The following is a 14162-nucleotide window of genomic DNA, read 5'->3' on the forward strand; positions in this document are numbered from 1 at the left end:
TGCTCATGGACTTTAGTCTGGCTTGAGAGAGATACCAATCCACCAACGGTTAACACTGACCTGGCAAAGGGGCACGTGGAGGGGCTGGATGTATTAAAGTTGGCACGCCCCACTGATCTTCACCCAAGGGTACTAAAGGAATTGGCCGGTGTCATAGTGAAACCACTGGTACAACTGTTTGAGTGCCTGTGGCTCCCAAGGAGAGGTCCCAGAAGACTGGAAAAGGGCCAGTGTGGTGCCTATTTTTAAGAAGGGGAGGAAGGAGGACCCAGGTAATTATAGGCCAGTTAGCCTCACCTCTATTCTTGGCAAAACCTTAGAAAAAAATCATTAAGGATCACATTTGTGGGGGGGCAGTAGGTAATACAATGTTAAAGGGGCAAGAAGCATGGGTTTATAGCAGGCAGATCCTGTCTGACTAACCTGGTCTCTTTTTATGACCAGGTCACAGAGTGCTTAGACACAGGAGTAGATGTAGATGTTATTTACTTGGATTTTGAAAAGGCTTTTGACAGTGTTGCACCCAATTCTTACAAGCAAAATGAGTAGCTATGATGTTTATTTTTTCAGTCAGGTGGGTGGAAAACTGGCTTATGGGATGCACTCAGAAAGTGGTGGATGGGTCAGTCTCTACCTGGAGAGATGCAGGCAGTGGTGTCCCCCAAGGCTCGGTCCTTGGACCGGTACTGTTCAATATCTTCATCAGTGATCTGGATGATGGTGTAGAGAGCACTCTGTCCAAATTCACAGATGACACCAAACTATGGGGTATAGTAAACACACTAGAGGGTAGGGAGTGAATTCAGGTGGATTTGGATAGACTGGGGAAGTGGGCCGATCAGAATAGGATGCAATTTAACAAAGCTAAGTCTAAAGTGCTGCACCCGGGGAGAAAGAATCACCAAGACACCTATAGGCTGGGAAGTACCATTCTATGTAGCACAGCAGCAGAAAGGGATCTTGGAGTCTTGGTCGAAGCAAAAATGAATGCGAGTCGCCAATGTGATGAGGTAACAAGTAAGGCTAATTGTACTCTTTTTTGCATTAGTAGGTGCATCACAAGCAGGTCTAGGGAGGTGATGCTTCCCCTCTATGCGGCACTGGTGAGGCTGCAGCTAGCGTACTGCATCCAGTTTGGGGAACCGCACTTGAAGATGGATGTGGATAATCTGGAAAGGGCTCAGAGGAGGACTACTTGTATGGTTGAGGGCCTGCAGGTAAGATCCTATGAAGACAGACTGAGGGACCTGAATCGCTTCAGCCTGTGCAAGAGAAGGCTGAGAGGCAATCTCGTGGCTGTCTACAAACTCATCGGGGGGGTCAGCAGGGAATAAGGGACACTGTTTACCAGGGCACCCCTTGGGGTTACTAGAAACAATGACCATAAACTGAAGTAGATTTAGATTGGACATCAGGAAGAAATTGTTTATGGTGATGGTTGCCAAAATATGGAATGAACTTCCAAGGGAGGTGGTGCTTTCCCCTATGCTGGAGGTGTTCAAGAGGAGATTAGACAAGCACCTGGCTGGGGTCACTTGACCCCAGTGCTCTTTCCTGCCCAGAGCAGGGGGTCAGACTCGATGATCTAATAGGTCCCTTCTGACCCTAGAAATCTATGCAATCTATGAGGTGCCCCGGCAGGGTCCTATCCCAGCCAGGGGCAACATGCGGCACTGACATGGATGCATACAGCAGCAGGAAACCAGCTTTATTGATGCTGTTTTGTTCAAGGGGATGTGGCCCTGGGGCAGGGCAGCCAGTTCCTCAACCTGCAATATGGAAGCTCAGAGTATCAAAAAGGGGGAGAAGCCGCAGCAAGTGCGGGGAGCAGCTGGGGCCCAGCCCGGGCAGGGTGCCATGGGCACTTAGTCACTGGGATCCGTGCTGGGGTGGGTGAGGCCACGGGTCAATACTTTGGAGTTCAATGGTACAAAAATACTGGCAATCTCAACACAGGCACTTGGGCTCGAGAAGCTGCAGGAGGGCTGGGTGGCCCCACGGGACAAGGCACAGCAGGTAGGGGAGGGACTACAAACCGGGGCTGGCCTCACAGCCCAGGCAAAGGCACCCTGGCCCCCCGCTGCGGTGCCCGCAGGAGTGTGGGAAAAGGTGCAGCAGGCAGTAAGGCATCAGCGGTGAGGGTGGGTCTGTGCAAGAGGGAGGCATGGGGACAGCTTCTGCCAGCTCCACACGCTCCACTGTGCTGCAGACCCAAAGGCCAAGGGCCAGGCCAGGAAGGCACTGGCAGCTGGGGCCCCAAGTCCTGAGAGGGGGCCGCCCAAGGCACAAGGGAAGCACCTGACAGGGGTCAGGAGGGGGGCAAGGCAAGGCAGGAGGCAGCACCAGGGGCTGGGGGTGCCAGCCTGGCCTGGCAGCACTCCCACCTCAGCCAGGTCCCACCGTGCGCAGGGCAGGGGGAAGCGTGTGCGCGGGCAGCCCTGGCCGGCGTGGGAAGGTGGTGCTGGTGCAGGCCCTGGGCCGCAGCGTGGGGTGGCGCCGTGCGAGCCAGGCTGGGGCCATATTAAATAGGAGCAGAGGGCAGCAGTCTCTGCGGGGGCGAGCGGGCGGCACTGCTTGCGTGGCCCCTCAGTGCTGCCCCTCATCCCGCAGCTCTGAGGGCAGGAACTTGTACTGCTGCTGCCGGATCATGGCCAGCTTCTTCCGTGCCTCCTCCAGCTCCCGCTCCTTCCGCAGCATCTCTTCCTGTGCCGCGATGATCTGCAGGGGCAGTGCTGTGAGCCCTGAGCAGCCGGATATGACCCCTGCCCCCCCAACCAGGCACAGCCCATGGGTCTGCCGTCACGCCTGGGCAAAGGCACCACGCAGATCTGGTGTGGCCCTGGGGGCTGCCGGCACCGCTGCTTCTCTGTGCCCCCAGCGCCTCTCAGCAGCCCAGCCAGGCTCTTGCCCTGGGGGTGGCTGGTCTCTCCCTGGGACAGGCCATGCCCAACTGGGTGCATCACCCTTCCTGCCCCAGGCCCTTCCCTGCAGCACCAGGGGTGACACTAGCAGAGATGGAAAATGGGGCTGGGAGGACTTGGGGCCAGCCCCTCTCTTGGCACTGCACCCTGTTGTTGCCCCCCGCCGTGGGGCAACATCTTACTGCACCCTCCACCAAGGGGAAGCCCAGCCAGAAACAGGGGTGGGGTGGGCTGGGCACCAGCCAGCAGCAGTGACAGCATGGAGTAAATAACATGTGGTACCGTGCAGCTGTGAAAGCCACGGCCTTGGATGGACCCACAAATTTGAGGGGCCATGAGGGCTGTCCCCCAGCATGGAGCCGCCCTGGGCAGCAGCACCTGCCCTATCCCATCCCCACTGTGCTCAAGCGCCTGTGCAGGGCAGCGAGAGCCTGCTGGAGCCGAAGCCACCCTCACCTGCGCAATGCCCCCCACCATCTTTTCCTTCACCACCACTGTCTCGTCGTGGTCCTGGAAGGCGGCGGCCTTCTGGGCGGCCTTCACCAGGTTGTCTGACGCCCTTTTCACAGCATTGCCGGCAGCCTGGATAGGCGAAAGAGTGCAGGGCCAGTGAGCCCGGCCAGCCCCGTGCCCGGCACCCCCCACCCACAGGCACAGCTCTGTGCATGGCAGCTGCCAGCCCCCACCCTGGACTGGGAACAACGGGGGGGGGGGGGGGGGTAGGACAGCAACAGGAGCTCGTGTGCCCAGTGCTCCCCAGAGGAAACCCCCAGTGTGCTGCAACCCAGGGCATGCGCCCCAACTCAGTTAACCAGGGCCTTGTGCCTGCACCCAGCTTTGCTCTCCCCCACAGCTAACCCAGGGAATGCCGGAGACTGGGGCTTCATACCCCGCACCCTGGTGCACATGCTGAACACCAGAGCCCCTTATTCCCAGAGCACTCAGTCATCGTTAATCCCCAAGCACCAAACAGTAAGGCGTTAGGGTTAGGGGCTGCTGTGGCTTACAGTTCCCTGGGCTTGAAGCAGGGGGCATGAGCACTGCAGAGATGCACCGTGCACCACAGATGCCCCCTGGATAGGGCCAGGCTGCCCTCACAGGCCCATGTCTAGTACCTGGGTCAGGGCAGGGCCCTGGCAGTGCACAGCCCAGGTGCCCTGGGCTAAGCCATGGGCCCTGGGAGCTCCCCGTGGCAGGCACCCATGCAGTGGGAGTGCCTTAGGAGACATCCCCACGCGGCCGCTGATGTACCTTGTCCTGGTCCCCCTTGCAGCAGGGACTCACCTGCAGCCTCTTCATGGCCTCTGAGTCCTGGTCAGCCTTGACCTTGCAGGCTACCAGGAGCTGGGCAGTGGAGGCGGCCACCTGCTTGGCGGACGAGATGAGCTTTTCCTCGCTGGCGTGGCCCTGCACCGCTGCATTCGCCGCTTCGCACAGGTTGTTGGTGGCAGCTGCCACCATGCGGGCCTGGCAGAGGCACCAGCTGGTCAGAGGCGGCTGGGAGCCGCCAGCCCTCTGGTGTGTGGTGGGAGTGGGACAGGGCTGCACAGGTCCCACAGGTACAAGACCCCATGTTCAGGCAGTGACAGGGAGGGCACTAGGCCTGGGCAGCAACCCCTGTCCACCCCACAGGGTGGGGCCAGAGCCAGTGATTCCCGCCCACTGCAGGGGAGTGTTCGCTGCCTGCAATACTCACGGCTGAGATGAGCCCCTGGGACCACTGGCCGTCATCCACCGCGTTAGCCGGGATGGCGCCAACCTGGGGAGTCAAGAGAACGTCAGTCCTGTTCTACTGTGTCTGCCCCTCTGGGCAGTGGCCTGGCAGGATGAACATGGGCTGCAGCAAGGGGCCAGCGGCCTGGCCTGTCCTGGTGCTCCCCCCAGAGACCTCAGAGCTCTCCCTGGAGGGGAGGAGGACGAGGACCAGGACCAGGACATGCCGGGGTCTGCTGAATTGAGTACCCTCGGCCCCCGTGCTCCACTCTCCCCCGTCACCGCCCAGCTTGTACCTTTCCTTGGGCCACCAGCTCCCTCTGGGCGGCTGAGGCTGCCTTCACCAGGGCACTGGTTGCAGCAGCGATGGACTTGGCGGCCTCCAGGATCTGCTCCTCGAAGTTCAGGCTCTCGTCCGCCTGCTGCGGAGGGAAACGCATGAGATGTGGCAGGCGGGCGGCAGTGGCAGCACACAGGCACCAGAGACAGACGAGGAACAGGGTGGGTACAGAGGAAGAAAGGGGCCAAGCAAGCCAGTGCTGACACTTACCTTGGGCTTGGCTCTTGGCTTCAGCTGCTCCAGTTTCTTGGCTGCGGCCTCGATGGCGGCAGCTGCCCCCAGCAGCTCATTCTCGGCAATGACAGTGGGGTCCTCAGGATCGACCCATTCGGTGCCTGGAGATGCAGCACCGTGGCACAGTTACCATGACAAAGAGCTAACCCCAATATTGCTCACTGCTGTGGAGCACCCAGGCATCTTAGCTCCAACCCACATGAACCTACTCCCCATCCAGAGCCAAGGATGGGACCCAGGTGTCCTGGCTCCCTACTCCTGCAGCTACCCAGCTGCAGGCCAAGCTGAGCTGGCAGGGGGGCACGGCGCATTACCTTTCATGGCCTCAGCAGCCTGGATGAGCTCGGTGACGGAGCCGGCCACGCGCTTGGAGTACCCTGCCAGCTGCTGCTTCAGCTCGTGGCTCGGCTTCTGCAGGATCTGCGATGGGGTGGAAGTGGGCATGAGCAAGCCAGACCAGGCTGTGCTGTGGGAACCTGTGGCAGCCCCTCTCCAGACCCCAATCTGGGGTCAGCCCCCATCCCAGGAACCCTGCCCCCAAGCTTGTCCAATAGGGGACACTGCCTCACTGGCCTCCCCCTGCCCACACCTGCCCCAGCCCCTGGTATTGGGGTGCTGGAAAAGAGCTGCTTGTCCAGCCCCCGTTCTAGTTTTGGTTCCCACCAGTACTTGGGCTGGTGCTGCACGGGGGTCGTAGCCCCAGCCCGAGGGAAAATGCCACATCCCTGCATCTGGCTCCTCCACACTTTGTGGGCTTGTCTTCCAATGTGGGGAGGGCCACAGCTGTCCTTGCTGAACACTGGCCATGGGTGGCAGGAGCACACCCGGCATGGCATAACCCCATCCCTCCCCGCTGGGGTCACCCATCCCGGGACCCACCCTCCCCAAGTCCTTTGGGCCTTGGAGTCAGCCAGACTTCAGCTTCCACAACCAACATTGGTCTGGAGGATGGGGGGAAGTGTCCAGAGTGAGCTGAAGACCTGCTGTAGCAGGGGTCAGTCCCACACCCGAGTCCCTGGGACCAGCACCGAGCAGCTGGGGGCAAGGAGCATGACAGGTGAGGCCTGGCTCCACCAGGTGCTGGTCCAGCTCCTCGCACGCTGCACCTGGCACTGCCGCCCTGTAAACCCATCAGGTGGCAGCTCCTGGGAGCCAACACACAAGGTCATCCAATGTCATCCTGTGCCCAGAGAGGGGCCTCAGGGCAGCCCTTGGTGGGGGTGGGCAGAGGGCACAGCAGGAATGCCACGCCACACCATGCAGAGCACACACAGAGCACGCCCCTGCCTCATGTTACTGCCCTCTCACATACCAGCCTCTGGTTACCATGACTGCACACATGCACAAAGCAGAGCCCTCACCATGTGTTACACAGACTGCACACACACGTACACACAGAGTTCACCTCAACCTCATGTGAATAGGACTGTGGGTGAGCACACGCACACAGCACCACGGTAACCTTCTACACCTGGGTACATGGAGAACATGCCCAGCCTATAACAATAACCACCCAATGCCCAGAGCCTGTGTGCGCGCGCGCACACACACACGCGCACACACAGCCCTTCCCCTGCTTTATAGATTCATAGATTATAAGGTGCTGGAAGGGACGTCACAAGATCATCAGGTCTAGCCCCCCTGTACTAGGCAGGAAAGACAGCTGGGGTTAGGTGAACCCAGCGAGGTGACTGTCCAGTCTCCTCCTCTCACCTCGTGTCATCCACACTCCATGTGCATGCACACATACATGTACCCAAGCCTCACATCCCCCAGGGCATGTGGAGACACACGCAAAGCACATGCATACAGTGCCATCCCCGAGTCACTCAGGGCACCTCAGGCCTCAAATCTGCATCACTGAGACCATGTATGCACGTGCGCGCACACACTCACACAACCACACGTGCCCGCACACGCGGGCCAGGAGCAAGGTTCGTGCTGGCCAAGCCCCAGCACCACGCTGAGCACTGTGCTACTCACCGGCTGAAAAGATAAAGCCAAGGGGACACGGAGAAGAGAAAGGAGGAAAGTGGTGAGTGCCGGAGGCCGCGTGTGGGAAGGGTGCCAGGGCAGGTGCTGGGCAAGGGTCCAGCAGGACCTGGCCAAGCACACAGGGCCAGGGCCTGCCCCTTGGGGGGAGCAGGAGCCCCCTGGGCCACAGATGCTCCAGGAGCATGGGGGCAGGGGCAAGAGAGGGGAGGCCAGGGCTAGGAGCCAAGGGCTGCGAGGGGTCCCGGAAGTTAGAGCTACTGGCCCCAGCACGTCAAGGCCCAAGGGGATCACTGGTCCCTCACTCTGCACTGTGCAGCCCTGTCCCATCTGGATGGGCAATGCAGGGGACGGGGTCCCCCTCCACCATCCCCACAGTGCTGGGGCCCATCCCTCGCTGTCACACTCCTGCACCTTCTCAGGACTCACAGCCTCAAGATGCCCCTGCAGGAGCCATGTTTCCAGGCTCAGGTCATGCCCAAGCCCTTCCCACTCCATCACCCCCTGGCAGGACAGAGGGTCTCACTTGCAGGTCCCCCTGCTACAGCGCTGAGGAGGGAGCTCAAGGGCAGGTGCTTGTTCCAGCATGGACCACCCCTGCCCAAGCCACTGTGCTCTGGCGCCCAGCCGGAGGCCTGATATGCAGCTGACATCTTGGGTGCCTGGAGCGCTGGGGAGCGCGTGGCAGAATTCCTGGCTGGAACCATGGGCCTGGGACTCTAACCAGTGTTCATGCGCCAATGGAGGTGCCTCATGATACTATGCCCTGGCCCCACCAAGCTGGCATGAGCTGGGCAACCTGTTATCAGACCAGGGACTCACAGGCAGCTAGATATGAGGCTAGTTGGTCGCTACCCGTGCGCCCATAGCCAGGACACAGTGGGCCCCAGCCTGGCACCGCCGTGGGCCCCGGCACTGCAGGCAGCAGTGCGTCAGGCTAAAGAGCATTTCTGGAAGCACTCTGCTCATCTCAACTCACTCATGCCATTAACCTTTCCTCGTCCCGAATTAGAGCGTGTCCAGCTCCACCAGCCAGTTGCTGGGCTGACTGCCTTGCAGCGAACCCAAGACCCTTTCAGCACTGGCATCTCCTCCCTCATGCTCTTGGCATGGCCCTGCCGCCCCGCAGCGAGCAGAAAAGGCCAAGCAGAGCTGCACAGGGCTGGATAACGACGTGCCTCAGAATCGTGAAGCCATGGGCCTGGAGGAGATCCCGGAGGTCACATCCAGTCCAAGCCCTGCCTGAGGCAGGATCAGCCCCGTCCAAACCAGCCCAGACAAACCTTGTGTCCAAGCTCTGAGCAGCACAACACCAGCACCCTGACGCAGCCCCCAGCATCGCCCCTGCCACAGGGAAAAGAGAGGGGCTGCAGAGGCCAGCAATCCAGCTGCCCTGTGTACCTGCCCTGCCCCTGCCCCAGCAGCACCAGCAAGACATTCTGTGAGGTCCTGCGTGGCACTTGCCACCACACCTTGCCAGCCCCCCTGTGCCTCAGAGCACAGTGGGACCGAAGGCTTGAGGCTCATGCTGGGGATGGAGCAGGCTCTTGCAGTCTGGGTGGCAGGAGCATGGCTGTGACCACTGAACTGCGGCTGGGCTGCACCGTGGCTGGGGGCACCGCGAGAGGCGGGGGTCACTCACCAGCAGCACGTGTTCCAGCAGCTCGAGGTAGCCATTGGTGCACTCCTTGCCATAGCGCAGCGCCCGCTGCCGCACGTCCATGCTCACCTCCGGGTGGTAGGCGGCTTCCTGAAACCGCAGGCAGAGCGTCAGGCTGTGTCTGCCCAGGCCTCATTCACAGCTATTGCTGCCACCAGGACCTCCCACCATTGCTCTCCCCATGCCTGCCCAAGACCCCCACCTGGCTCAGCTCAGCCCAGCCTACCTTGCAGGCGCGCAGCATATCGGCGATGGCACGACGGCTCAGATTTGCCGTGGCGATCACATCCTCCTGTCGGCACGAGTTGCCAGCAGCAACGGCCTTGGCAGTTGCCAAGGTGATGCCTTTGGTCATCCGGATGAAATCCTCAGGGGTCGAGGTCTTGTCCGGAGGCATGTGGGAGGAGAACACCTGCGGGGAGAAGCTGGGGTGAGGCCAGAGACAAGGCGGGGCAGGTCCCATGAACCCCTGCCCCCACGGTCATGTCCACCCCAGCACAGGCGCCAGCTCTGGTACTGGCAGCTGTGCCATGTCCTGCTCCTGCACCAGGCAGCGGGTGCCAAGGCAACTGGTAGGGGCAGAAGCAGAGGATGCTGGGGGGGTCTTGTTTAGGCAGCGCTCACCGCGAGCTCCTGGCGGATGTGCTCAATTGTGGCCTCTAGCGCCCGTGTCCCCTTTGTGGCCTCGTCCTCCACGGCCTTCACAGTCTTCAGCAAGGATGTAACGTTGGTGACCATGACCTGCCAAAAGAAGTCAACTCAGCCAGGCAGAAGGCCAGGAGCCCCCAGTCTGGCCCCTGCAGCATCCCCTGAACCTCCCTTAGCTCCTCCACCCCCCCTTAACACCCCTGTACCTTCAGCCCTGTCACCTTCTCCCCTGAGGCCTCTTACTCACACAGGACATGTAGTGCCAGCACCCACCAGCCCCCTGCTTCCTCCTCCTTGCTGGCCCCAGGCACCCTGCTCCCTCCCTCACCACTCAGTGACATCTCCCCGGCCCTGACCTTGGCCGAGTTCTTCAGCTGATAGACAGCAGGGTCATCTCCTGCTTTGCCGGCAGCTGCCTTGGTTGCACTGATCAGGTCCCCGAGCGCCTTGGCCACGTCTTTCACTGCGTTGATCAGGACCACCTGGGTGGGGGCAAAACCTGGGTGAGGGGCTGCCTGAAGTGCAGGGGTCCCAGCAGGCAGATAGCAAGGCCAAATCCTTGCTGTGAACCCGGTGCCCAGGCACTTGCACCTGAGTGTCCCAGGACAGCTGCAGAGTCCCCCAACACCCAGTCCTGGATGTCCCAGAGGGCTGGGCCTCCCAACCTGAAACCCCAGGGCGCCCAGAGCTCAGGCAGCACCAGGCCTTCTGGCACGCCAAGTGCCTGGTCAAGCCCCTTGGGCCCGAGTTCCCAGGGCACCCAGCCCCAGCCCCTCCTACCTGGGTCTCGGGGTCTTCAGAGCCCAGGCTGGCGGCGCCCAGCTTCACCACCTCCGCCAGGCGGGTGATGGTGGCCACGGAGGACTGGGCAGCCTGCGCCAGCTTCTCCTGGCTGGCCGTGGCATTCTGCACCAGTACCTTGGTGTCCTCCACCAGTGCCTTGGCTGTCTTCAGGATGCCCTCCCTGCGGGGCACAGGGTGTCATGCTGGGTCACACAGAACCAGCACACATGTGTGACACACGCATGTGCAGCTAGGGGGGCTGCACAGCTGTGCCTGTCCTCTGTGCTGACCCTGCAGTCAGAGTCAGAACACACCCAGACAGCACAACTTGAGGCTTGCACCCCCATAGGGGAAGGCGTGACATGCCAGCATCCACCTTGGGTACATATGAATAGGGGCAGGGGGATCAGAGACAGCCTGGCTGGCACCTTCCAGATGCCCCAGGGCCAAGGGCAATGTGACCAGAGGACTCTAGAGCCATGGGATGGAGTCCCCTGTCCCCATCCCTGATCTCTGTGCACAGCCGTGGGGCAGGGGGAGGGTCGGGGTACCCGGTTCTGGTACCTGTGGTCAGCAAAGGTCTCAGCGTTCTCCCGGTTCAGGGTGCCGGCAGTGGCGAACATGATGGTGGTGTCGAGGTCGGCGATGATGCCCGAGACGGCACTGGCGGCGGTGATGCAGGCCTGGGTGCCACGGTTTCCAGCCTGCAGGGCTGCCAGCACATGGGACACCTGTGGGGAGGGGTGGCATGAGTTGGGCACCAGGGCTATCACCTGAGCCAGACCCAGCACCACAGGGTAGGTTGGACTGGGGGTGCAGCAGGGGCCCCGCACCGCACCAAGGGTCCCGCCCTCTCCTCCCAGTTCCCCTCTGGTTCCTCTGCCCCCCCTGGCAGGTCCAGCAAGGCCCTATCTGCCCTGCCCCAGCCCCTGCCCTGCCAGGCACCTTCTCGGAGACTTTGCGGGCGCACTCGATCAGTTCCTTCTTGGTGTAGGCATCGCTGGGGCTGCACTGCAGGGCTCCGGCCTTGGTCACCAGTGCAGCGCAGCCATGGCCCAGCTCCTGCACCCGGTTCTTGATGTGGAAGCCGATCTAGGACGAATGCAAGGATGTCACCCAGAATGGGCACAGTGCTGGGACCCCTCAGTTTCCCGTGGGGAACCCCAATTGTCACCCCCAGCCCCAGCAAGATGTCCCAGTGCCCCCACCAAGGAGCCAGCCCCTGCACCACCCCTGGCCCCTCACCTCCTCGTTCTCGGCAGTGAGGGCGGCGGGCTTCGCCTGGTGTGCCAGTTGCCCGTACTCGCTGGTGAGCTGGTTGGCCAGAGTGCCCAGCTCGTCAGGGCTGGTTGTGGACTTGGTGACCTGTAGGGAGGGCAGGGGTCAAAGGTCATGGGCCCGCCAGCTCTGCAGAGGGGAGTGGGCAGGCACAGGTGCCGCTGAGGGAGGGCCGACAGCAGAAGCAGCACCGTGCAGGCCTGGTTAGCCCCAGCACTCACCATCTCTTGCACCGTCACAGCGATGGCCTTGGCAGTCTTGACCATGGTGGTCTGGTAGTCTACAAAGGTGCCTTCTGGCTCCCCCATGGGCCCCTCGTCCAGCTGCCAGGGAGAAAACCCTGAGTGAGGGGCCCTGCAGCAGCCTCAGCTTTGCTCCCACATACCACTTTGGGTCAGAGGCAGGCTGCTATCCCCTTCCCTACAATACCCTGCTTATGTCTCCCCATAGCCTGCCCCTGAGCAGGCCCTACCCTGGGGCATCGACTCCCCAAGTCTCCTTGCAAGCCCTGGCCAAGTCAGGAGGCTGCAGCTCCCAAGTGTGTGACCCCATGGGAGCAGGGACCTGAGCACTTGGGAACGTAAGGGCCAAGTGGGTCAGACCCACGATTCTGCCTCTGACAGCGGTGGGTGCTTTAGAGCAGTGCTCTGACTTCTAAACTCTGGGGGCCACGCCTTTCCCCATCATTGCTGGCATGGGGCTGCCAGAGGAGACACCTGCCTGCTCTGCTCTACAGCTGCTCACGGATCCATTGTCTATGGACCCATCCAGCCCCTCTTGAATGTGACTGCTCCCTGCCTCTATCGCCTCCAGTGCCAGCCAGTTCAGCCACGGAGTGTGTAAAAGAAGCACTTCCGCTGGTTTGTTTTCAGCCTGCTCCGATAATTTCACCACATACCTGAAGTATCCAGTACTGTGGGACATGGTGAAGAACAGACCCTGTGCTCACTGTTTGCACCCTTTAGGATTTCATAGCCCTCTGTCATGTTCCCTCAGCCTTCTCCTCTCCAGACTTGCATCCCAGCCTTTCCATGTGCTCCCAGCACAGCACCTGCTCCAGACCCCTGATCATCCTGCTTGCCCTTCTCTGAACCTTTTCTAATTCCACGACCTCCCATGCGAGAGGCCCCTGGCAGCTCATCTCCAGCTCTGGGGGCCACAGTCCCTGGACCCCGAGACAGGAGGCGGATGGCTCTAGTGGTGCATGCTTGCCTGGTTGATGGCCTGGGTGATGGAGTCTACCATGCCGCCCACTACACCAGCAGCACTGGCAGCCTCATTCAGTGTAGTTGTCAGGTCCTCCACAGCCTCCTTCATCATCTGCACAGCCTCCTCCAGGGCCTCCTGTGTGTGGGCGGCTTGCTGAAAAGACAGGTCATGTTGGCAACAGTGGCAACTACATCACTGCAGCCATGACACAAGGGCAGTGAGGACCCAGCACCTTGACATGCACTCACAGCACCTCCAGCAGGCTCCCCATGGCACGCAAGTGTCACACGCACACCAGGCCCCATCCCATGTTTAGCACGTTTACTTTGGCATGTGCCCCTGGCACCTGGCTGCTGGTTCTCCCATAGCAAGTATGCACTGCACACATACCATCCTCTACCCTCATGTGGTACATGGCATGCACCGTGACTCCCCCGTGGCAGGTGTGCACTGCACATATGCTGCTTCCCACCGCATGTTCAGCACGTGTGCTTTGGCATGTGCTCACAGCACGGTCCTGTAGCAGCACCTACCCTGAGCCTGTGGCCACCCTCTGACCCCATGTGCTGCAGAGGACTCTCCGCCCAACCTACACACACGCCCATGTTACATGTGCGCACTCAGGCTCATTTCTTGATGCAGAAAGGGGCTGCATGCACCTGCACACATCCACAAACATGTATACACACCTGCACACACACAGACCCCTGAGCACAACTATGCACACGTGTACACAGCTGCACATGTGCGTACATGCGTGTATACACACACACATACACACTTGCACAAGCAGCCTTCCCCCCCATACACACACTTGCACAATCTTCTCCCCTGCTCCCAGCCCCATGCACAGCCCTGGTGGGCACATCCTGCTTGGTGCTGCCCCTGCCCTGCCCTGTCCAGGTGCTGGAAGCCGCCACAGCCCCCCACCTTGGGGTTGCCACCAGCCTCCTTGGCTGTGTAGAGCAGCTGTAGGGCCGACTCAGCCAGTGTCTTGGTTTGGTCCAGGAGGTTCATCTGCTGCTGGTGGTTCGGAGTCTTGGAGGCAGCGCCGATGGCAGCCAGGGTGAGCGGCTCGAAGTACTGAGCCATCTGTGACACCTGAGGGAAAGTGATCAGTCTAGTGGGGCCCAGCCAGCCCAGCCCAGCCCTGGGGCCCCTCTCCACTGGGCACAGGCTGGCCTGGACCCCCTGAACCCATACTTTCATAGTTTCTAGGGTCGGAAGGGACCTGAGTAGATCATCTAGTCCGACCCCCTGCCATGGCAGGAAAGAGTACTGGGGTCAAATGACCCCAGCAAGGTGTTCATCTAACTTCCTCTTAAAGACCCCCAGGGTAGGGGCCAGCACCACTTCCCCCGGAAGTTGGTTCCAGCTCCTAGCC

At 60.8% G+C, this 14162-nt stretch overlaps 1 protein-coding gene across 1 annotated transcript in view; it reads right to left on the reverse strand.

The window, feature by feature from the left end:
* Positions 1-1685: 1685 nt before the first annotated feature.
* The window catches only part of TLN1 (talin 1), an 83099-nt gene continuing 70622 nt past the window's right edge, over positions 1686-14162 (reverse strand). Inside the window, 18 exon segments of the mRNA XM_019518014.1 lie at positions 1686-2718; positions 3378-3503; positions 4206-4388; positions 4618-4680; positions 4931-5056; positions 5185-5309; positions 5523-5628; positions 8843-8950; positions 9087-9272; positions 9485-9601; positions 9865-9990; positions 10289-10472; positions 10856-11022; positions 11237-11383; positions 11537-11656; positions 11791-11892; positions 12782-12931; positions 13709-13879. Of these exon segments, the coding sequence (XP_019373559.1) occupies positions 2587-2718; positions 3378-3503; positions 4206-4388; positions 4618-4680; positions 4931-5056; positions 5185-5309; positions 5523-5628; positions 8843-8950; positions 9087-9272; positions 9485-9601; positions 9865-9990; positions 10289-10472; positions 10856-11022; positions 11237-11383; positions 11537-11656; positions 11791-11892; positions 12782-12931; positions 13709-13879 (2439 nt within the window). The 3' untranslated portion in view covers positions 1686-2586.

Source organism: Gavialis gangeticus, unplaced genomic scaffold (genome assembly GCF_001723915.1).
Source record: "Gavialis gangeticus isolate Ggan-Ray unplaced genomic scaffold, GavGan_comp1, whole genome shotgun sequence".
NCBI classification, from domain to species: Eukaryota; Metazoa; Chordata; order Crocodylia; family Gavialidae; genus Gavialis; species Gavialis gangeticus.